This window comes from Cylas formicarius, unplaced genomic scaffold (genome assembly GCF_029955315.1).
Source record: "Cylas formicarius isolate icCylForm1 unplaced genomic scaffold, icCylForm1.1 PGA_scaffold_3__17_contigs__length_32017465, whole genome shotgun sequence".
NCBI classification, from domain to species: domain Eukaryota; kingdom Metazoa; phylum Arthropoda; class Insecta; order Coleoptera; family Brentidae; genus Cylas; species Cylas formicarius.
In genome coordinates this window covers 28,394,801-28,420,216 of record NW_026844326.1, presented here as the reverse complement: position 1 = coordinate 28,420,216, position 25,416 = coordinate 28,394,801, and the positions used below count along the sequence as shown (strand labels likewise).

Here is a 25,416-nt window from a genome sequence, read left to right as displayed (position 1 = left end):
ACACCCACTTACAGGGTTAATTTTGAAGATAGAAATAAAATATAAATACAAAAGCTTAGTATCACACGAAATACCAGGACAATAGAAAGAAAATTTGATGAAGAACCCAATATATTACTTTACTTTCAATTTAAACAACAAGACTTTGAGTTCTACTTTCTTCAATTTTATATTTCATATCTTTTAAAAAATCCTAGATATTCTATACCTGAATTGAATATAGTTGAATAATAAAATTTCATTATTTGACTTTTTTCTTCCTCAGTATAACCCGTTTGAAATATCTTAAATTATTTAACTTACGCTACATATCAAGGTAGACTTAACCATTTTTAAACAATATAGATATTGTCCAGAAATCGAATGATAATTGTTTTTAAACTGAAATATCTTAAAAAGATCTAAGTGAAATGTCAATAAACTAAAAAAAAGGATGTTGCTGTCATTTTGACAGCTTGCGATGTAGTTAGTGTGTATCTTTCAAAATTAGGTGGATCTCCAAATATAATAAATAACGCTGTACATTAGCAAAGAAAATATGAAGGAAAGAACTCATTGGTTAGAAGACCAGGAAGGAATGTAGAGACAATAAGGTGCGTAAAAAAAAACGATTACTTTTTTTAGATCTGACACACAAAAACTAGTTGCTACTTACCTCTAGAAAGTACTTACCACGTATGAAGTCTTAATATTAATGGGAAGATTATACTCATTACAGTTTTATATTTTCGATTTGGTCTCATATATAAATAATCATATCTTAACACCAATAGATCATTAAGTCAATTTTATTAATAATTTTTATAGGAAATTAAACGCTCTACAAAAATGGTCTTTTATACTTTTTCGATAAATCTACCCTTCTCAAAGATAGTGGAGGTTAAAAATTGAAGAATTTCAAAAAAAAAATAACTTTTGTTCTGAACTTTGTTATGACTGTAAAAGTATAATAGTGAAAAAATGTTATGTGGTTTATCGATTAGGTACTCAAACCATTTTGAAGATATTTGCATTGGAATCCTAATGTATTCATAGTTTAAAATAAATATTCATAAAAATTCATTCATTAAAATTGTAGTTTATTTTAATAAAATCTCAATTTTTTTTATATCATCATCATATATTCTTTCCTAATAAAATTTCTAACAATATTTTCTTTTATAATTTTACTTTAGTCACAGTTGTAGATCATAAGTGAATATTTCTCAACGCGTACAGCCTGTAGCATGTCCCCTACTCTATTCAAAATATAATAACAAATATGGGGGTAGATTTAGATGACAAATATTTGAAAAGCCTCTTTTTTGTAGACGATTAAGTGATTATAGCTTGGGATGACGAACACTATGAGAATTGAGACTGAAGTGAATTGAAGACTGAATATATGAAAGTAGGGGGAAAACACAAAGATGAAGATACTTAGAAAAATAAAAAGAGCTACAAATTACAAATACTTGGGAAGCGTCATAACTGAAGAAGGTAATTCAAAAACAGACATTCAAAACAGAGCTCAGCAGGGAAGAAGCGCTTAATTCCTTGCTGTGGTCCAACGATATTAAAACATGTACGAAAATTAGAATATATGAAGCAGTTGTGTAACCCATCTTAACGTACAGCGCAGAATGCTTCCAAATGACGAAGAACGACAAGAAAGTTATCGACACAGAAAAAACACATCAGGAATGAAGAAATACGAAGAAGAACAGGGAGAATTCATATCAGCACTGACCGCATTGAAACTAGACGACTTATATGGTATGGGCACGTACAGAGAATGAACGATGAGAGATGGCCAGAAAGAGCACTAAAACATACCCCCAAAAACAGAAGGAAAAAAGTAAGACCTATCACCTCATGGAACGATAGTATAAGAAATATAATGAAGGCCAGAGCAATTAAAGAAGATGAGTGGAGGAATAAAAATAAATGGCGGTCGAATATATATATATATATATATATATATATATATATATATATATATATATATATATATATATATATATATATATATATATATATAGATGACACTATATTCCGGGATATCATCCGTTCGCTCGTTGAACTCCGACTGGGATCCTGCATCCGACTGGAATCCTGCAAATCCTGCATCCGACTGGAATCCTGCAGACGTTTCGCCAAAATCTCACTTGGCATCTTCAATGCTCGTGCTCCGAAAACACTTCGAACACTATGTTTTCCGATTTTCCGATCTCTGGTGCTGATAATTTAGTTAAAAGAATTCTATATATACAATATAAGTACCCATTGTGTTCTTCGAAATGGTTCGAGTAATCGATAAACTACAAGAGACTTTTTTGTAGAGCATTTCCTGTACAAATTATTGATCTATTGGTAATAAGTTGTGATTATTTACATATGAGATTAAATCGCAAATGCAAAACTATAATGGAGATAATCTTCCCATTAATATTAAGAGCTCATACGTGATAAGTACTTTCAAGAAGTAACTAGTTTTTGTGTGTCAGTTCCCAAAAAAAATTGTTCTTTTTGACCTACCCTAATAGACAATTGAGGCTAAGACAGAAAATCATCGAATATCAAATGTCAAGACAGAAAGCGAACACTTATGAATTATTGAACTGCAGAAAGAGAAGGAGAGCTTGAATGACGAGAAAGAAAGGGCTTTGATGTTCAATTTATTGGTTTGATTTGTAAATAATAATGGAAAAAAATCGTAGGGCAAATAAGGCTTATTTGAACAACTAAAACATCTGTTACGTCTACATCGGCGTCGTCCTACGGTTTCGAATGAAATATCCTCGGCGAAGCAATTTATCATAATGATATCGTCGGTACGGAATTTGATTCCGAATGAAAATTGTATTTCGGTTGTCGTCGGCGGTCGCGGTAAATAGTGTCAGGGGTTGTCACAGTTCATAAAAGAGCGAGAAATTTGCACCGCCGCCGGGTCCAAATGAAATTTGAGATAAAGGGGACGAAGTAAAGCCCCGGTCATCAATCATTTCGGCGCCGTTCAAAGGAAAAATGCGAAATTATTTGTCCGAAACGCGGACGGGCGGACACAGCGGCGTACGTGCGGGTTTTTCGGGCGCTATCTTCGAAAATGTTATTGTAATAATCATTTCATCTCTGTGGTGGGCCAAAAAGTTTTAAAAAAAGCCAAATTTTACTCTTTGTATCTTCGAAGATATTTATCAGCGGTTATGTTTTTTTTGTATATTTTTCTTTTCTGTGTTATTATTCTTTTTTTTTTATTTGTGCGACGTCTGCCCTATATAAAGCCTATCACATTCGCATTTCAGACCATGTATCACGTTACTTTTTCGTTGGATGGGGGTGTTATCCTTGAGGCAAAAGTAGAAATGTCTAAGCGTCTTCACGTTATAACGGGCAGTCCTTAAATTAAACAGTCGGAACAGTCTAATTAAAGATTGAAGTGTAATGTCTTGGTTGGCGGTTAGGTTATAAGGGTGGAGTTTAACCAGGGGCCCAGTAGTGTGTCGTCTTCACAAAATAACAATTTGTTAACAAATGCAAAAGGACACTAAAATGTCTCTCAACAAAAAGTTTAAAAAATGCCAAGTTTTACTCTTTTTGCAGCATTAAACAAGCAGGCCTTGAATTATCTAAAAACAATGAAATCACGGGGTAAACGTCTCCATGGTAACCGTAAACAGTGTCCGAATATTTATAGGGTGGGCCGTTTATCTTAAAAGTTAATTGGGGTATTAAAAACCTTCAATTTATTTCAGTTTTGTGTATACAAGATGTTTTATTTTTCGTGGACGAGTCTCAGCTTTCCTATTTTAAATGGAACACCTGGTATATTATTCCATGTTTGAATTCTGCACAAAATTCTAGACATATTTTGTTCATAATGTGTTGTACCCCGTTTTTAACATTTTTCATTTTTTATTCGAAAAATGACGTTTGCAACACTTAAAATATCTGCCAATTTCTTCGTTCGGAAGTATTTATTGTTTCACTTGAGTAAGTTTTGTTGTCGAGGAAGGACTGGAATAACGGATTAATACAGGGTACGCGAAAAATAAGATTAAAATGAGATTAAAAAAAACTGACCAAAAAACTTTTTTGCTAAAATGCAACAAAATATTAAAATGCTCTTCAGATTTTCTTCTTTCTTCAAAGTTCCATATATTCTAAAGGGCTGGTAAATATTGTCAAAGATTTTGTTTTTGGGCGCCTCTTTAATGGAAATTTTCTAATATAATCCCTAAGGTTTTTATTGTACGATATTCAACTTTCTAACATATCAATCTTTTTCTCTGTGGTAAACATAATACGCAAGCAGCATTCTGGCACTTGTTTTGTTTAAACGCCGTCATAGCCACCTTACACTAACTGAACTTATATGGCAACAGCATATTATTTGTGCAAATTGCAAAAATATTAGGCACTTAAACCTTATATAAAATTGCCTTAATTTTTGATGCTAAATATGACAAGACTATAAAAATGGGTAGTTTCCGTTTAAAGAAAAAGTTTTTTGGCATTTTTGAAAATTTCATTTTAATCTTATTTTTCGCGTTCCCTGTATTATTACGTATTGGTTCATTGAGAAATCCGTTATTCGAATCCTTTGTCTACAACAAAACTTACGCAAGTGAAACAATAAATGCTTCCGAATCAAGAAGTTGTGCAGATTTTTTAAGTATTGCAAAATGTCGTTTTCGCAAAAAAAAATTAAAAATGTCAGAAACAGTTATACTTAAGTATATGACATTATACACAAAATATGTCTAAAATTTTGTACAGAATTTAAAAATGAAGTAATGTACCAGGCGTTCCATTGAAAATAACAAAGTTGATACTTGTCCACCCTATATAATCGTGTTCATTTTGTTTTTTAGATTGCCCGTGAAAATGGCAAGCACGTGGAAAGGAAGTTACTGGTTAAAGAAAAAAAAAAACAGAATTCAGAATGACAGACAAGGCAAGGCTTAGGCTCGTTTTTCAAAAATTATTCAGTTTCCGCCGAAATTACCAAAACAGATTTTCAGTTTTTATATTATTTTACAAGTTTTAGGTAGTAGACCTTTAAAATCTATTTGACAGTAACTGCTCGATTATTTGTTTCCCTGCATCGTTGGTACAAAATGCCAGTAACCATCCATAAACTATTGATACACGAAAAAGGGATCGTAAGTCTAGTCCAGTGTCCATCAACTTTTCGAAGAGGTCTGCAATAAAGAGTACCGAAGATACAGGCAACATATCGGAAAACAAAATCAAGGCTTTAAATAAAAACAGATTTGGTCCCGCCGCTTTAAATTCGCCAGAGCTTTTCTGAGAAAATATTACGATTCTAAGGGAATCAGACGAACGTAGCCGCTCTGATTAAGCCTTGATTTAAAATTAAACTTATTATATTATTATTATTGTTATTATTAAATTAAAGTTGATACTGGTTAGTTTTATTTTGAAATATTCTACGTTCTTTTTTCAAATCGGTTCTTACAAAAACAGCAGATTTGCCATTATCTCAGGCAGATACTCTTCATTTCTGGTGCGAATATTTATCACAGAACGAATTTTAGATACCGCATCTTTTATTTTCTAAATAAGTGGTTTATGAACACAATGAAGCGAACTTAATAAAAAATCCTCATATCGCAGGTAGTCTGATTTTACAAATTTAGTATCATGTGATACTTGCCGTATGACATAATTTTCGACAAAAAACAGCCTTTAAATAATATTTCAAACTTTTTGGGTAATCCTGGCCCACTCTGCGACGCATCACGCTTTTCGAAAACGCCTGTTTATAATGGCGGTTAACATATGGAGATTCGACTTTTTTTTCACGCGACGCTGTTTACATTTTAAGCGATAAATAAGGGTGGCGAGTTTGTGTTTTTGTCGAATCTTACCATGGCGGTTTTCATGCGAGCGTGATTTATACCGGCAAACGTGTTTAATTCGAAAGCCGCCATAAAAGAGTTTATGTTTTTCCGCCGCTGATTTTTCTTTTTGATTTAGGGACGTGGTGTGGGGTGGGGGCCAGGTCGACTACATTTCTTTTGTTTGTTTTCATTACCAACTGCCGACGATCGCAAATCGGCCCTAATTTATTTCCGACGTTGGCATAGAATAACAATTTCCAAATGTTAAGGGCGGGACCGAAACAAAAACACGTCGTTGCTTTCAACACGAGGAAATCGATTTTTATTTTATCGGACTAAGAAAAAAATATATATTAAGTTAAATTAAATCGCTCTCGATGACCTGTCACGTTTTTTTTTTTAAATTGAAAATTGGAATAATAATAAAAAAAAGTTTATAATTATCACTAAGTAAAGCAGCGAGCGGATGTCTAAGTGTGTACAAATTTATGGCCGAGCTCAATGACAACCAAAGTAAATCAAGTTAACCGGAGAATGGTGGTGTTTATTGGGCGCCACTGGTCTGCGTGAGAATGTACAGGGTTATTCATTATATTTTGACACCCACCTACGGGGTTAATTTTGCTTATTATTTTATGCAAATGTCAGAAAAATCGCAAGCTGTCAAAATGACAACAACATCTTTTTTTTCTAATGGAATGCCATATATATATCAGTCTAAATCGTATATCTTTTTGTTATTTCAAAAATATATAGCCATTTTTCAGATATTTCAGTTTAAAAATTATTATCATTCGATTTGTGGACAAAAGTCATATTGAATAAAAATGGTCAAATGTGCCTTGATAGCAACCATATTGTCTATGTTTGCAATTATCTTAAAAATGTTCTACTTTTGACAAATTATCAAAAATAAATATCTGCAGCGTAAGTTAAAAAGCCTAAGATATTTGAATCAAACTATGAAAATATCAATAATTAAAGCTCTTATCACTCAAACTTGTGATAAAAAACAAAGAAAGATAAAGGAAAAAAATTAAATCAACAATAGTAATAAGTAAAGAGGAGAAAGAAAATTTGTATACTAAATTTAAAAAAAATAACGATAATAATAATTAAAAAAAAAAAAGATAAATCAACGACTGTGAGAATCTCGATCCACGACGGGATCATACATGATTTCAATTATTTACAAAACTCGAAAATTAGAGTAATATAGGGAAATGAAACAGAAATAGATTACCGTTGCACGGGTTCTGGACTTCCACTCGTTTCGGCCGTTTGGGATTGCGGAGCCTACATGTGACTAATCAACAAACCGTTTCGATGTTTGGTGGTTTATATATATAAAAAATTAATCTATGTATCTTTTTTATAAGTACTTATGATGGAAAATTCATCCCTGAAACGATTTTTTTAAATTTTGATTTTAACATTTTATTTTTATAATGCAAATTTTAAGCACTTTTAATTAAAAAATGGATTAAAAATCAACCGTACGAGATAAATGTATGAAATTTTCAGCATCCATGGTCAAATGTCTATAATTTAAGGATATATTAACGACATAAAATTATTTGTTTATTTTCGTATTTGTTAACTAACTTTTAAGTTAACAAATGAAAATTTAACTGATGTCTTGGTAAAAAAAATCATGTTTTTTTTATCGGTCACGTGCTTTACACATTTAACTTTCGGAAGAAAATTTCACTACTCGTTATTAGTTTAAACAAAATGAATTTCGTCTCGAACTGCATTGAAGGTTTTATCAGTGATATTTTAAAATAATAATACTAAATATTATTATAAAACCAATTTTATTATTATCTATGTTATTTTATTATTATTATTGTTAATAAAATTTTATTTTTTTTAACAATATTAAAAGTCACAACATACTGAATAGAACAAACAAGCTTAAATAATTAAATTGTAAATTTGTCGTCATTTATTTTTATTTATTTTTTTAAAACTTTTTTAAATAAATACTTTTCATCCTCTGAGACGACCCTGCATTCTGGTGAAAAATTTTCCAATGGTTTGTAGTAATGAAATTGGCGAGTATTTTTTTTTGTAGTTAGCGTTCGAATCGTGGTTGGTGTTTTTTTAAAAAGAACTTTGGGCCCATTGAAAAAAAGAAAGTGGGGTTGTTATCTGGTTGTTTTTATCACGTTGAAGACTAGCACGATAAGCTTGTCTTTTTAGTCTTTTTACAATCCCTGCTAAGCTCCTTTGCCGTGAGATGAAGCGAAAAAAGTCCAATCAGCACCAACACCAAAATCAATTTTATGATTAACTAAATTTGCAAAATTATATTTAAATAATAATTAAAACTAATTTTTTAATCACATAATTTCGTGATTCACTCGGCCCATTTTAAATCACAGAAAATATTATTATTACAATTAAAAATTAATACACTTTTTTTTTAATAATTATTTCATGCTTTACGTATAAAATTATGTCACGAATAGACAGGAATGACTTCTAAAATGATTTTGTTATTTACTAGGATACGCGAAAAACAAATGAAAATTGTAACGGAGCGGTTTTTCTTTTGTTAACTAATGATGAATTGTTGACTAGTAAATTTAAAAATAATAATTTACTAAATTACCTAGAAAAAATAAATATAGACCATAATAGCTTTAAAAATTTAAAGCTGAATATTTTTTTCTAAATTTATGCTGTTTGGTAAAAATAATTAAAAAAATTGATAGTGTTTTTTATAACATTGTAAAAAAAAATAAAATTTTATTAATAATAATTATATTAAAATAACATAAATCATAATAAAATTTGTTTTATAATAATATTTGGTATTATTATTTTAAATTATCACTGATAAAACCTTCAATGCAGTTTGAGACGCTCGGCAGCGCTCGGCGCACGGCGCGCTGTCATAAATAAATTCATTTTGTTTAAGCTAATGACGAGCAGTGAAATTTTCTTCCGGAATCTTAAACTTAAATGCGTGTGACCGATAAAAAAAACATGATTTTTTTTACCAAGAAATCAGTTAAATTTCATTTGTTAAAGTTAGTTAATAATACGAAAATAAGCAACCATGGATGCTGAAAATTTCACAAATTTATCTCTTGCCGTTGATTTTTAATCCATTTTTTAATTAAAAAGTGCTTAAAATTTTAATTATAAAATTTTTTTGTTAAAATCAAAATTTTAAAAAATCGTTAAGGGGGTCAATTTTTCATCTAAGTACTTATGAAAAATATATATAGATTAAATTTTTATAATCAAGTGGAAAAATGGGGGGTCCACTTGACGTGATCTTACTCATACGGAAGTAACAGAAACAAATGATGAGGGTTGCGAATCACGGAGTGGCCTGAACAAAATGAACGAACCGAGAGAAAAAAAAAATTACTGTTGTCGGTCTGAATCTCTCCTTACGGGAGGTTGTAGTGCCGAAAGTAAAGTTAAAGCAAACCCAAAACGCAAGATAAGGCGCTACGACCAAATAACATAGCAGCATACGGGTTCCAAATAATTAAAATGGGTAAAACTTCCACAAAATTATGAACTTGTTGCTTGCAGAACCTTGACAAATGGAAAGGTGAAACCGGAAAATCGCTCGATTTGCGTAGTTAGACCTAAGAACAAAATAGGTAGGGTGGGGTCTTCTAACGAATCGACTTGGCTAATGGAGGCTGTAACTATAAATTTTTATAATAAATTAATGCATTTGGCTAACAATCGTCGAGATTTGCTATATATAATTTTGAGAGAGCTAGCATGTACTGAAAATTCTCTCAGTCAAGGTATGTGCAAATACAATTGATAACCATCTTATGACCCAGCCCTACAAGTAACGAAAGATTGCTGTATGAGTTGCGCACCTTGCAGTGTGATGCGGATGTAATAATAACCCTCCTCGGTCCACCGGAAGTAGGACAGTGGCGCGCGTTGATCGAAATCCGAATCGCGAAAATCGAAAGCGACATCGTTTCGCCATTAAGTCGACTCTCGCTGACAAATCGCCCGAAAATCACAATCCGATAAATAGGCCGTCCAAATAGAACAAAACGAAAACAATAAATCGACGTCCGCGACAAGCAAAACTACCGGTCGACTTAAAATCGGTCGGAACTGTCACGTCGACCGATCGGACCTATTTTTCCGGCACAGTATATGACCGAAATTATTTTATATTCCCGGTACGTTTGTCAGTTGTCGGTTCGGGTACGTTTGCCGGGGCAGCCTTTCCGTGCCCTAATCGGGAATCGGGGGATTTTTTTTGCCCGACCTTTCGCGGTGAACGATGCGTTCCCGTTTGGCGCTTATCAATCGTCGATAATTCGATTATGTATGTAGTAACGCAATCGAGAGAAAAAGAGATATCGGTTTCAATCCCCTCGATACGTCCCTGTTTCCGACAGTAATATTGTGTGTAGAGACACTTCGGACGGATTTACGACAAAATTATTTTTTCGATAACAAATTTATATTGTCAATATTCCACAAATTGAATGAAAAAGAATAGATTAATGTTCCTCATACCTTGTACTATTTCTGGTAAGGCTACATATCTTCAGGATATGCTTTTTTGGTTTGAGTTTTAACGGGGACTTTCTGAAAAAAGAGCTGTTTAATGTAGCATAGCATTAGTCATAATTTAGTTTTATGGGGTGTAGGTTGAGAAAATATTTCTGATTCATAAGAGAATAGTAAGATTATAATATTCCCTAGAGACAATCATATACACCAATTTTTAATGCACAAAAAATTTTAACTGTCCCTTCAGTTTTCATATAAAAATTACTTACTTTTACTTTCAAAAATAAAAGTAAAGTAGAATCACTAGAAGTTACTCGTACAACACACTAAGCAGAACAATATACTATTAAATACACCATCAACAACCTTCAACCAAATAAACTAAAACTACGTGCATCAGCTTTAGCAATTACTTTACTTTACACCCAAGGAATTTGAGAGTTTTCATCTATTCATATTTTTAACTTTGTAATTTTATATTGTTCCATCTTTCCTTTTTTGATTTTAATTTGTTCATCGTCTTTGTTTTATTTATAGTTTTTGTATGTATGTTTGTTAATGTTACTTTAATTACATCTAAATGACTTCTTCGTCGATACTATATAAACATATTGAGCATTATGTATAATAGCGAACATCCATAATTTTATACACTTGTATGAATCCTTTCTTTATCTGCGCTTTTGGATGTTCTACACAGCTGCTGACCCCAACTCCTTCATTGGCTTTGGAACAGTCTGTACCCACCTTTTTCTGTAGTTGCAATAGGCGTTATATCTGATGACTAGGGTTCAGTACCATTTCTAGCACAATTCTGTTTGAAATTACGCATTAAACAAATACTAAATATTTATGAGGCTCGGGTTTAAATAAACGAATTGATTTTAGGGTTACGATTTATGGTTATGATTTTATAGTTATCAACTCTTTTGCTTACAGAGAGGTAAAACTATCTAACCCAGAATATAAACACTTTATCTCTGCTTTTCTCTCTAATAATTTCCACATTGAAGATATTAACCGTTCCATCACAGAATACACTTCACCATACCCTTCCAGTAGCAAGGAGCAAAGCATTCGAGGCATCACTCATTACATATCGAAAGTTCCTAAGAAACATAACGTAAAATCTAAATTTACCACTTGTTCAGAAATACATCGATATCTTGGACCCGTCAAAGACAAAATTCCATTTGATATGGCAGGAGTTTATGCCATTCCATGCATATGGAGAGACCGGACGACAAATATCAACTAGGCTCAAACAACATGAAAGAAAAGACAAATTTACTCAAGAGTAATTGCTGAATACAATCGCCAAACCGGACATAAAATTTTATTCGATACTTCTACCAACGAAAAATCCGAGAATCTATAGAAATCTATAAGCAACCAAGCAATCTTAACCGCGACTCACCAATATGGGAATCAGTCATCCGAAACGATGTTTATGCCCCTCATTTAGCTCCGCTCAAACAATATGTAAGCAGGTACCGAGTAAAATACAAGTCAACTAAAGTTAAGCTCTGATGAAGCCAAGAGGATGACTGGCGAAACGTTAGCTAATTCGACTCAACAAAAACCGACGCAGGAGAAATCCAGAAGTTTTGTGAATATAAAAAATGTAGTATTTTCATTTTATCCCGAGAGCCACGAAACACTGATTCCGTGAGAACCGAAACGTTTTATATAATAAAAAAGTTTTATTAAATTAGACAAAAGTATCTCCGAAATGAAATAAAATTTTCTCGTACGTTCGTTGAAAAAAAAAATCGGATTTTAAATAGCAACGTGGCTGCGGGCACATGAAAACAAAAAGGTTTTCCATGTTTATGGCATATTAATTACCAAACGAGGTTGCCTTTTTATGCTCGGCAAGTCGGTCCTTTTTAATATACCGCTCCGGGCGGTCCGGGGAGCGAAAAAAGTTTCGAATTTAATAAAACGCCGCGCGCGCCCCCTGTCGGAGTTCTGCTGAGCGCTCGCTTCTTAACGATTTGGAATTTTCTAAGAGATGTCTGTTCTTAATGTTGCAGTAATTTTTACTGGAAGAAATTAGCTTTCGATGTAATTTTTCTTAGAGCTATTTATTTTTTTTTATTTTCAAACATCATGACGTGACGTTTCCGTGGCAGTTCAACCAAAATCATCATCGTTCCATCAAAATTCCAGTCCCGCTCATGAACAGTGAACAGCTCAGCGACCTCGATCAGGACTTGAACGAGAACCTTTCAAAAATCAGACAGAACATCGAAGACCTCCGCAGGAAGTCATCGCTAGCGGTTGCCAAGGTCACTGAAAGAGCGACGAAAGAGGTAGAGAGCAAAATATTAAGCGTGTTGAGGTCCCCGTGCTTCCACGATGTCGACAAGGGCCGTTTGATCGGAGCTTACGAAAACATACTGAAAGCGAACACTACCAAACTAGAACGCGACCTACGAGTTACCAAAGAAGCAATCGATGCCGTCGTAGCGGACGCCAAAGAAGCGATGGGAAAAATCCTAGTAGAAGTCCGCGATGCTGCTCGAAAAGATCATCGAGAAGCTCAACGACTAGGAGGAGCTTCGAGGCGCTTCTTCACCGAACATTTCGACGTGTTCGTTTCCCCTGCCAAAAGACCTGAAGAAGAGATTGAAGCCGAGAGATTGCTGCAGCAGTGCGTCGAAGACCAGCTGCTGCAATGGAAACAAGATTTCGAACGCGTAAGTCAAGATGTCGCTAGGCAAGTGCGAGAACTCAAGGCGCATGTGGCGGAAACGTTAGGGGGGTTAGTTCAGGTGCAAGCTGATAATTTGGTGGAGAAAGTAGCAGACGATTTCGAGAGGGTAAACGAGAGCGTCGCGGGCGAGGTGGTACAGAATAAGCTGAAGATCAAGCGGAAGGTGGATTACTTCGGGGAACTGCTATTCGGAAAGGAGATTTGGGGGTCCGGGTCCGACGAAGAGGTCACGTGAATGGAATTCGAATCCATTTATGAAACCAGCTTAGAATAAACGAAATTTACGTTTTATAATTCGGATACAGTGACTTCTTCTTCTTCCTCATTTGCAAACATCAAATTTTGAGATCCTTTCTGTCCACGATATCTTCAAAATCCTTCTATAACACCAAAGCTCAAACTCGACCAGCTTATTGACTCCTCTAGCGTCTATGCTTCCATACCATATAAAAGCACCGGAGTATTGTCACTAAGCCTGACAAACGCTGATCGTACAGTTCCAATTCGTGTTTTTATTTCTTTGGTCTGATCAATGTTTGAAGATATCCACGTTCCCAAGTACTTGAACGAGTGTGCTTTTTCGATGTTCGTGTTGTTTACCACTAAATGGATATTTATGCGTAGGTAACGATCATAAATTTAGTTTTGCTAAGGCTGATCTTTAGACTGTGATCACTGCAGCATGTATTTATTCGATACATTAAATTTTTCAAGTCGCCGAAGCTCTCTATCATAATAACTATATCATCACCAAATGTAAAATTGTAAAGGAATTCTCTATTTATTTTTATCCCTTCTAAGCAATCGCCCAATGGTTTTTGGAATATATTGTATATACTGTAGATATTGAAGAGCAGCGGCGACAGACGACAGCCTTGTCGTATGCCCCTCAGAATTTTAATATCTTCGGTATATTAATCTTCCACCCAGAATTAAGCAGTTTGATTCCAATACAGCGTCGATATTATGTTGATGTCTATTAGTTTTGCATGTTGCACCCGATCAAACGTTTTCTCGAAGTAAATGAAACCAGAATCATATCGAGGCTTCTTTACGCAGTCATTCGTGCCAAACAGTGCCTCTCTTGCCATTTCTAAAATCGAACTGAGAGTTACTTAAGTCCGTTTCGTTTCGAGGGTCCTGAAAATTTGGTTGTGGAAAAACTTATGAAACACTTTTAATGTATGCCTCATCAAGGAAATGGTTCTATTGTCAGCACAGGTTGTGGCATTTGGCTTCTTAGGGATCTCAACGAAAGTCGACTGAAGCCATTGTCCAGGTATTGCGCCATTGTGATATATGGTCTACTAAGACATTAAATCTACATCAATGAGTTTTATTAGTTCAATTGGAATCTCATCAAGGCCCGTAACTTTTGATTTTTTTATAATATCGGAGATCCTGCTTTATCCTTTTAATTAACTGTTATTAAACTGTTGTCGTGGAATAACTGTTGAATATATTTCGTCCATCCCGCTATTTTTTCTTTTGCATCTCCAATTGTAATTCCCTCGACATCTTTAAGAATATGTGAATGGGTACTCCTCCGGTGTCCAGCCATTTCATTGTTCTTCTTATGCAAGTTAATGCTGTCATATTATTGGTCTACTTCTTCTATTTCTATGCACTTCCAGATAGCCATTTTCACTGGCGCATTTTTTCCTAATTGCTCTCTGTACTTCTTTATACTTTACTGGTTCATTTGTTTGTGTTGTCTTCTTTATTTTATTAACTTGAAGATCTCAAAGTAACTTAACTTAAGTAAATTAAAAAACATGGTGAAACATTCGCGAACGTCATTTATACAAGCATCAAACAGGAGTGGCCCGAGGTGCGACTCTTGTGGCATCCCATTGCATCTTATTTAGCGTCGCAACTTGCATATTTTTCTAATGGATAATTAATGTCGCCGGCACGTGAAAAGTATATCGCGTTTCGCGTAAAAATTTAATTAAAAGCCAATATTGACGTCGACGGAGTTGCCAGCCAAAAAAAAAAGAAAGCGTGCAGTGTAAACAGGCTTTGACGGGCCGTGCCTGGTATAGCATTTAATATAATCAAATTAATGGAAAACAATTAAAATCCGACACCGGTCGAGTTGGTAAATTTAGCGGGGGAAAACAACGACGAGCCGACATTCGAGACGCGGGATTTGATAAATTCCCCAGTGGCGGCGACAGAGGGTACGGGAAACTTCTAGTTTTGCTTTCTGTTTGGTGAAGGGGCTGGGGGGCGTAGAGCATCGTAAAGAATTCATTCGCGTTTTGTCTGTCGGGGAGCCACCGTTATTCCCGTGGGACTGCGGTTAATAATTCGGCAAACGGTGTAAAGGATATGGGAGTCGCTTTAGTCGACGACTTCATTATACATTTATCTTCGCCGTCCGCATGTGGTCGTGGTGGTTTTATGTCGTCGAGTAACGACCCGAAACGGTTTTGTAGTCGATTTTTACGCCATACCCATCTCGTTAACAACAAAGACTTCGGAAGACAAAAGATCTTTACACAGTCCTCGGTGGGCATTAATCCTGACAACTTTTTGAGTCCTACCTTCCTTTCCGAAATAAATGTCAAACATGAAGCAATAGAATAACAATAAAAGAGTGTCATGATTTTTCAAAGGAACTTTCATAGGCTATTGGTATTGGTATTGGTATTTAGGGGTAGCATCCAAGCACTTAGACCACCAGATGGGCCCGTTGTGCTCCAGACCACGCTAGAGGGCGTCCAGAATGCCGCCCCTCAGCAAGTCCTTTAGCCCAATACCTTGCACTGAGTCGAACAGGGCCGTTCTGAAGACTCCATATCTTGGTCACATAAAAGCAGGGCACTCGGCGAGCAGATCGGTCTCCTACCCTTCCATGCACTACCTGCACTCTGGGTCGTCTCCAATGCCTAGCAAGCAAAGGTGCCTCCTAATAATATTTACAATTTTTTTGGGTTTCTCCTGCGTCGGTTTATAATAAATTAAACTTGCTAACGTTGCGCCAATCATCCTGTTGCCTTCTTCAGAGATAAACTGAAACTGGCTCTAACTCTGCTCTGCAGCTGCTTACATGAGGAGCTGAAGGGGGGGCATAAAAATTGTTTCGGATGAGTGATTCCGATATTGATGAAAGGTAAACACGTGAGTTGCGGTTAAGATTGTATGGTTCCTTGCAGATTTCTATAGATTCTCGGATTTTTCGTGGGTAGAAGAATTGATTACCTTACAGTTTGCTTTCGGGCTCACTCTCTTTGAAAATTTGTGGTGAAGTGTATTTTGTGATAGAACGGTTAAATCTCTAATGTGGAAAATATTGGAGAGAAGGTGAGGTAAGGTGTTTTAATTCTGGATTCAGTGACTCGAGTAAGTATGATTTTTGGTCTGGATGGTGACAATGTGGTTTTCTGGAAACAGAATGATCCAATGATTCATTGAATTGAATATCTTACCACTTGTCCAAAAATCTCTCAACATCTTCGATCCGTCAAAGACAAAATTCGGTTTGAGGTAGCAAGAGTTTGATGCTGTAATGGAATGCTTTCCATGCATATGCGACAAAGGATACATCGGCGAGATTGGACGAAAAATATCAACTAGGGTCAAAGAGTACGAAAGAGCCTTGAAACTATATCAGCAGTTGCCGAACACAGTCACGAAACCCGACATCAAATTTAATTAGATGGAACGAAACTCTTACAAGTAATCCATTCTTCTACCAACGAAAAATCCGACAATCTATTGAAATCTATAAGCAACCAAACAATTTTAATCGAGACTCAAATATTTACGTTTCCCAATCATCATCGTGCCCCTCCTATAGGTCCGCCCTCTTCAAACAATATATATCCGAGCCAGTTTCAGTTTAGCTCTGGATTAGACAACAGGATGATTGGCAAAACGTCAGCAATTTTGATGATGTTAGTAGATCGTTAGGAAATAAGATTTGGTGTATAAGTTAGTTTCTGACAATCTGTAGGCAACCGACTCTCATATAGTAACTATCTATATCAAACGTAATTCTACTACAGAATGCTTCGCCGGGTTGCTAGTTCAGTATATTTATATATTGCCAATATTTTCCAATTCATCACATTTTTAATAATACAATGTGGTGTTAGATAGGCATGTTGCTAATGCATTCACAGTAACACCTTTAACGACGGAATTAATTGGAATGAAGGAAAGGAAAGAAGAAGTTTTAATATATACCAGACGAACGGTTTTATTTGTCATACCATATTTGCAGAAAAATTTTAGCAAGAATACTAAACAATCTCTCTCTCTGTAGCTCTACAACCCAGCGTGGGTCTTGGCTGACTTCACAATCTACCTCCATCTGTCCCCATCCATCATTATTTCTTCGACCTTTTCAATGTTTAGCGTATTTAGGTCTGCTGTTAGGTTGTCTCTCCAACGCAATCTAGGTCTTCCCAATGGTCTTCTACCATCCGGTATTTCTTCCCACACTAATTTAATTATTCGTTGGTCGTTTTGCCTTCCGAAATGGCTTGCCCATCTCAGTCTTTTCGAATTTATTATTTCCAATTCCCTGTTCGTTCTAATGCGATACTGTTGAGTGATATCATCTTTGGTTAATCCGTATATGCCCCTTAAAATCCTTCTCTCTGCAATTCTTAGTCGGTTCTCATTTTGTTTTCTCAATGTCCATGTCTCATAATTGCGTGGTATAGGTATTTCTTGGTGTTTCGAGATACATTTTTCGATTTCATTACACTTCGCAATGCAAAACAACAACGATTGGCACTCTGTATTTTATTATTAATTTCCTTCGTAATGTTGTTGTCTGAGGTGATAGTCGCTCCCAAATGATTGCTCCCGATGATGGCACTATCCAAGCTAAAGTTAGAATATGGAAAGTTATTGATGGAAATCAAGGAGGCAAACCACCCTGACCCCAATATAATTACCACCCCGCTCACCGTGCGACACTCCATTAACATTCAGTAATTGCGTTTTCGAAACGGAAAGAAAAAAAAAAAAGATCCCACTCCTGAAAGGCGACTGCGGCCACCGCAGACCGCCGACTTCTTTTCAACGACAAATTACCGAAACGGGGAAAGGGAGACTGCCTCTCAAAGAGCTCGCGGCCCCGCGTAATTCGAATAAATGCGGAACCGACAGAAAGACGCTCGCAATAAAAATTGAAAGATGCTATTATTTGCGCGCAATAACGAAGCCATTTCGCGTCTGTTTATTTTCCCGCGGCGCCGGAATTATTTAACCGAAATGTTGCCATGTCGAGGGCGTCACTTTTTTTCGAAATTTAATAATAAAAGTAAACCACACTAATAATGTCACACCCTAAGAGGAGTAATTACAGCGGATTCACGATAACATTCATCGAGTGCCTTATCATCTGATGACGTTAACGATTATATTAGATTAGATTAGATTCTGCGGCTACCAAGACCTCTTTTGCCATCGAGTTTACCTATTCTAATAAGTTGGAATATTTGATATTTTTCATTTCTCATCTTGTGCCATTAATTATCTTTAAAAGTTCTTTATTTTGGTGTTCTTTATATGGTGTGGCCATGGGATGTGTATCATTCTACTAGAGCACCACATCTCAAATTAGCATACTGCTTTTCTGTAATAGTCCAGGCATCCACACCTAAGAACATTAGAGGAAACACTTAACATTTGAGAAATCGCAGTCATATTCGGAGATTATGGTCTCATAAATTGGATTATTCGATATTTTTAATTTCTCATAATGTGAAATTGATTATCTTTAAGAGTTCTTTATTTTGGTATTCTTTATATGGTGTGGCAATGAGATGTGTATCATTCTACTAGAGCACCACATCTCACATGCCCACACTGCTTTTCTGTAATAGTACAGGCATTCACATCAAAGAACATTAGAGGAAACACTTAACATTTGAGAAATCGCAGTCATATTCGGAGATTATGGTCTAATAAGTAGGATTATTCGATATTTTTCATTTCTCATAATATGCCATTCATTGTGTTTAAGAGTTCTTTATTTTGGTGTTCTTTATATGGCGTGGCCATGTGATGTGTATCATTCTTCGAAAGCACCACATCTCAAATGCCACTACTGCTTTTCTATAATAGTTAATCTCTGTAATCCTTCTGCGCTGTTGGATATTAGGACTGTATCATCCACATATCTGAGATTATTTAGCCTCTCTCCAGTATTCCATATTTACACTTAATCAAAGCTTCATTGAAGAGATGCTCCCAGTAGGCCTCAAATAATATAATAGAAATGATAAATCGCATCCATGACGGACACCTTTATGTTGACCATATAGGCTGGCAATGATACGTATATCTGCATCTTTTATTCCTAATGAATGTAGTATTTCGAGGAGATTTTTATGTGGGACTATGTCAAACGCCTCTTCAAAATCAATGAAGCAAAGAAACACGTCGCAGTTAATGTCACGAGCTCTTTGAATTAATACTTGAATTCAAAATAATATTTCTTTGGTAACTAGGCGATTTGTATTTCCCCGATATGTTCTTCTAGTTGTGGATCATATTCTTGAGAACATGACTCATCAATCTAATCGTGCAATGTTCTTCGCATTTTTTCGCGTTGCTGGACGTAGGAATTTGGAAGAAGGTTTCTAAAAGCTATTCTTTTGGCATGTTGCCTGTTTGATGTATTTTGTTGAACAACTTTGTTAGGGTATCTATGTGGTCTTCTTTCATTTCTTTATGAAGTTCCGCTCTGATTTCATCAGGTCCTGTCGCTTTATTGCTTTGAATGTTTCTTCCTTAGTAATATTAATAATCTCTTTTATTTCTATGTTCTCTAAATCCTCATAATTTTCTTCAAGGAACAGTTCAGGTATATTTTCTTCCCATCTTTTATTTTTTTCATTCGTTTCCCAAAGTGCTTTGCCATTTTGATCATGTTTGATTTTTTTTTATTACACAAACAATATTTTTTCACTTTTGGAGACCTCTAAGTCAACTTATTCGTTTCGAGTGTCCGGCGGTCGATATCGAATGCTCCGCTTCAATTTTCGAATAAATTAAAGAGTAGTCTTGTAACAAATTATTAATAAAATTGAGTTATGTGCAAACCGTACACAACTCGACGTGCTACGACAGCCACAGTTTAATCAAATTATATCAAATTGAAGCGGCATCGTTTCATAGTACACCCGGCAAAATAAAAATAAACGGGACCCCGTCCATTAATCACAATTTTCCTAACTCCAGGCGGAGAGTGAAATAGGCAAGAATAGTTTAGTTAACATGTTACCTGGAAACCCACACGCGGTTTATCGGAAACGCCAGAAACCCGGCCAACTGAATTTTTAATCTTTTAATGGACTTATTCTGTATTTTGGTACGCCCGTAGAATGTAATGAAATTTCAGAGAAAAACGAACCCGTCGGGTGGATTTCTTCGTATGTAAACTTTTTGAACGTCCTGTTTTCCCCGTATCTGAGGTATAGCTACTTGTTATTCACGCCGATGGCCTATTTATGTTTCTTTTAAAGAAATTGTTTGGAGAATACTAAACGCATTATTCGACGTGGGGTGAAATGGTGGATAAGGGGAGAAAAGTTTCCACACCCAAGCGCAGTCGGTGGGATGGAGAAAGTAAACTTATCCCGAAACCGTTCGGGCTGAACAAAACAACAAGGTTATGAATACGAAAATGGGAATCTGAGGTGAAACATTGATAAAAAACATGTTCATATAGCTGTCCAATTCTGGCGTTAAGTATTTTATTATTATTATTTTAAGAATTATTCATACACGTAAAAAGGGATCCGGAATCATAGAACAAACAATAAGGCATTAAATTTAAAAAAAAATTGTTTCTAACATTACGTTCTTTTTTTTGAAAATTGAACATTGAAATAATAATAAAAAAAAGTTTTTAAAGATTACTCATATTGTGCAAGTAGTTAGGTCGAGAAAAGAAAGTGCAAAAAAAATTTGATTATTTAATATGTTGTACGTATTTAAAAAGATTGTACGTAAATTACTAAAAAGAATTACTAAACTATCTCCGTACCTTCGTGATCACATCGGCTTACAATTGTACGGGCTGAATATCCCTTTACGGGAGGTTGTAGTACGAAAGGAAAGTTAAAACAAACCAAAAACGCAACCACTACGACCAAATAAAATAGCAGGATACAGTAGTCGAGATTTGTTATATATAATTTTGAGAAAGCTAATATGTTCTGGAAATTCTATCAGTCGAGGTATCGATATTGCGAATAGAATTGATAGCCAACTTATGGCTACTGCCTTCAGGTAATCACAGTATCTTAACGGTCGGTATCGTCAATCGCTGTTATTAGTTGCGCATCTTGCAGTGTGATTCGGATGTAATTATAAGTAAAAAAAAAGATGCAAGGAAACATTAAATTATGCGCCTGCAATAAATGGCATGAAGTCAGTTATGGCATTTAGATAGCGAAATAAAACTCCTCCGATCATGCTACTAGACGTAGCGGTAACTAACGAACAAGATGGCATACCGTCTGATTGACGTACGAATAAATAACCTCTTGGTCAGATCAATAATTATCAGTAATATTTACCGTACAAAGATTGATGTAATAACAAACAGCCGTATGTAAGTGAGCAATTTTGATTTTAACTGCCAGCGAAGTTTCACGAATAATTGCTCTTCCTACCGAATTTGGTTATATATAATAGCGAAGCAATAATAAAGTCACAGGAGTGTTTTAGATATTCCGCCGCTATACCATTACATACTTATACGTCGGAACACTGAGGCAAAGGATAACATTCACAAGGTAAAATCACTAGCAAAAAGTAGTGTTTGTAAGTAACGACTGATTTGCCTTCCCAGGGAGAAAGAAGAAAGCAATCAATATCATAAATTAAGATCATACAACATCTGCGGCATTTGATCTGAAGAATGGAGTAGGCTGTATCCCATGACAGTTAACAGTAAAGATAAGCTAAAAAATTTTGGAGGAAGGTTATCAAACGTCACCGCTCAGTACCTTAATTACAAGGTCCGTTTGGTTTTCTTTGATAGTAGTTTTGGCGACCACGGCCAATGGCAAACGATTGAAAATTTTGGGACAGACCTCCAAAAGATATTGATTCTACTTTATCTAGTGACGTTTCATGTTTCCTTTTATTATCAAAGTTGACAAAAATTCAGTGCTCCGTCCATCTTCGGAAGTAAGGATATATGGATGTATAAATTGTTCGCATATATTCCAAGACTTTTAAATCCACTCGAAGAGTCTACTTAGCGCTGTTTGAAATTTAAAACAGTGGCTTTCGTGTCACCAACGAACATATGGATTTTCATATGGAAGAATACCTGGATTTCTAAATTTCCTAAACGAAGAATCTAAGGCGGAACGATGTTTTAGCACACATCGGTGTCGACATGGAGGTGATGTATTGGAACGAAGAAGAGCTTAGTGATTTGAGGCGGTTAAGAATTGATGGTCGTAAATTTTTCTCGAAAGAGAAGAGATCCAAAAAATTCAATTCAATCAATAAATAATTTTATTAGTGTCTTTTTATGTATTTTTTTGTTTAATTCCGGTCTATTATTTGTTTCTGGCTGACCACAAAACTATTAGTTGATCACGAGGAAATATATTTGCGAACTGCCGTATGGGGACTATCTTCAAAAATTATTGAAAATGTGCGTGGGTGTGTATTTTATGCAATTTAATTATTCGCGACTTCGGCGGCTCAATAGTCTCGCTCCGCAAAAAAAAAAAACAAACTGCGAGTAGCATCTAGAAATAAGAAACTTATTCGTCTCTGGATCCCGTATTTGCTATAGCTAAATATTATTAACATCATCCGCTTTATTTACATAGATAATGCATGACCTCGGTTACCTAATAATCTTGCTCCGTGATATAAACTCGCTCGCCTCCCGCGACTTTAAGTACAGGGTGCCAAAAAAAATTGCCAAAAAACATTAACACATAAACCACCCCTTAACCCTATTAGTGGTGACATCTGGCGACCAAAACGACGCATCTCTCGTACACTGGTCAAACTAATTTTTTTTTGGGTGGTTGGGCATCTATAAATTTGCTATCTCAAGATCTCCCCGGGGGGGACGGGGGGCGTAGTAGTTAGGAAAAGATACTACTATATAAAGAAATTACTATACACAACTACAATGGAATTACCACGAGAAGCATGATTAAATTACTAAAGTCTAGAGACACAGGCAATTCTTTGCTTTAATGCAAATATGACCTAAGGTCGAAATTGGAATGTAACAATATTGTGGCGAACTCATGCCCATGTAGGATCGATCAATCGGCGAATCGCTCTGCAAAAACCTGATGATGGCACGACGTAGCTTCGATACAATTTACCTATTGTTTTCACTAGGAAAACCGTACTACACGCTCCAAAATTTTCCGGTAAATGCCGCTAATTTGATAATGAACGCCTAAATAATTTAACCGTTTCCAATATAAGCAAACAAACCGCGGCAGTTTGGGTTCGACGATTAATAGGGAGATCGGGGAGATGCTCGCTGTAAAAGATAATAATGACGGATATAAACATTGGCGGGCGTGCGGGGGAGAACGACGGAGCTAAATGTGCAAACAAGAACGGCTTTTAATTTGGGAAACACCCTTTTCAGCGCTGTTGCCGGATTGCTTTTGTTATACAGTCAGACATTAAACCGCTGGTGTGACGAGAACACGTAAAGGGAAAAATTATTAACTAATTTCTATATTGACTGAGCTCGATGGAAGCTGACGAGGAGCTCTTCGACGGTCTCGCAAAAGGTTGACCAACTGTTGAGGTCTGTGCGTGCAGGTACTCTTGAATGGAACTGCTATCCTTCAACAATGGTTTCCCTGTATTTTATTTATTTAGACTGATATTGCAAAATAGAACAAATTGCCTTAAGCAGAATCACAATCCTCAAAAATTGTTACTATTGTTTTAAGTCGATAAGTGTTATCGTTTAGCCGCAAATCGCCTTTTTTAATATCGGCCCGAATACACCGCACCGGTGATACCGGATATCGCAAAACCAAAGCAGTATGCTACAAATGAAAAAAGTGAAAAAATAGCATACGTCAATGCAATAACATGTGGAATTTAAGTAACATAAACGCATTTTACATTTTCGAAAATAAAAAATTATTCATTATAATCGGGAATTAAACAGTACTACAATTCATTTTCAAAATTCCGACTCTTCGTTTCTAAACATTTTCTTGTACATTTTGAAAAATGTATGTAGAAGTCCATCGGATTAAGGTCTGGTGAGCGAGGAGGCTAAGCTAGAGGCCCGTCCCGACCTATCCATCGATGTTCAAACGCCTGATCTAAATGCAGCTCATTTAAAATGGGGTGGGGCGCAATTCAATCCTGACCAGCAAGTTTTCTAGTACTCGTTGATAGTTCAGCCTCCACATTTTGAAGTATTCTTTCTTCTCTTGCAGCTGTTCTTTTATACCTTGGTCTCCCTTTATTCATATTATCAGGTTTGAATGATCCACTTTCACCAAGTCTTCTGTGTATGTTGATGAATGTCTTAGCAGATGGGACATTTCTATTGGGATAAGCCTCGAAATAAAGCCGTCGTTGTGCTTAAAATTTGCTCTTCCGTAGCAAAAATGCATATCGCGATATTCAATATTTCAATTCACAAAAATGGTGACAGAAGCAATATTAGTAACTATAGAGGTATATGCATACCAACTTTTTGATAAACTATTCTGTCAGCATTTTTCCTGGTATTGTAAAAAAATTATGTGTGACAACCAGCACGGATTTTCTCGGGGTAGGTCCACTGTGACTAACCTGCTGACTTATCAGCTGGATCTGTTGGATGCTTTTGAGAAGACTAAACAAGTGGACAGTGTCTACATGGACTTTTCAAATGCATTTTACAGAGCATTTTGTCACAGATTTTTAACAGGGCGTACACAACAGGTCCGAATCAACAGTTTTCTTTAATTTGATTATAAGAGAACTGAGTAATCTGGTTTTTATTCTGAACATCTTGCCTTTGCAGATGATTTTAAATTTTACAAAACAATTGAATCATTTATGGACGATCAGCTTCTTCAGAGCGACCTTAATAATGCCAGTTCGTGATGCAGAGAAAATGGTCTGGATCTAAATGTTGGAAAGTGTTTTAGTATTACTTTTCCTCGGATTCCTCATGCGTCGGATTTTGCTTTTTCGAAATTACTAATGTTTCGCCAATCATCCTGTTGGCTTCTTCAGAGCTTGACTGAAAGCGATGCTGACATTTTCTCGAGTGTAGATGAAAGTAATCAAGATATAATACGGCGTAAAATTTACCATGTATACGAGGAATAAAGCGTGCCCACATTAGATATCTTC

General features: G+C 35.6%; 2 protein-coding genes across 2 annotated transcripts in view; both read left to right on the top strand.

Annotated features, from left to right (window-relative positions):
• LOC132699494 (uncharacterized) overlaps positions 1–25,416 on the top strand; it is a 321,798-nt gene that overhangs the window by 22,839 nt on the left and 273,543 nt on the right. The gene's annotated exons all lie outside the window — the stretch shown is intronic.
• LOC132699739 (uncharacterized) lies at positions 502–13,337 on the top strand. Its single transcript, XM_060666612.1, has 2 exons — positions 502–593; positions 12,534–13,337. The coding sequence occupies exon 2, from the start codon at positions 12,542–12,544 to the stop codon at positions 13,313–13,315; it is 774 nt and encodes a 257-aa protein (XP_060522595.1). The 5' UTR covers positions 502–593; positions 12,534–12,541; the 3' UTR covers positions 13,316–13,337.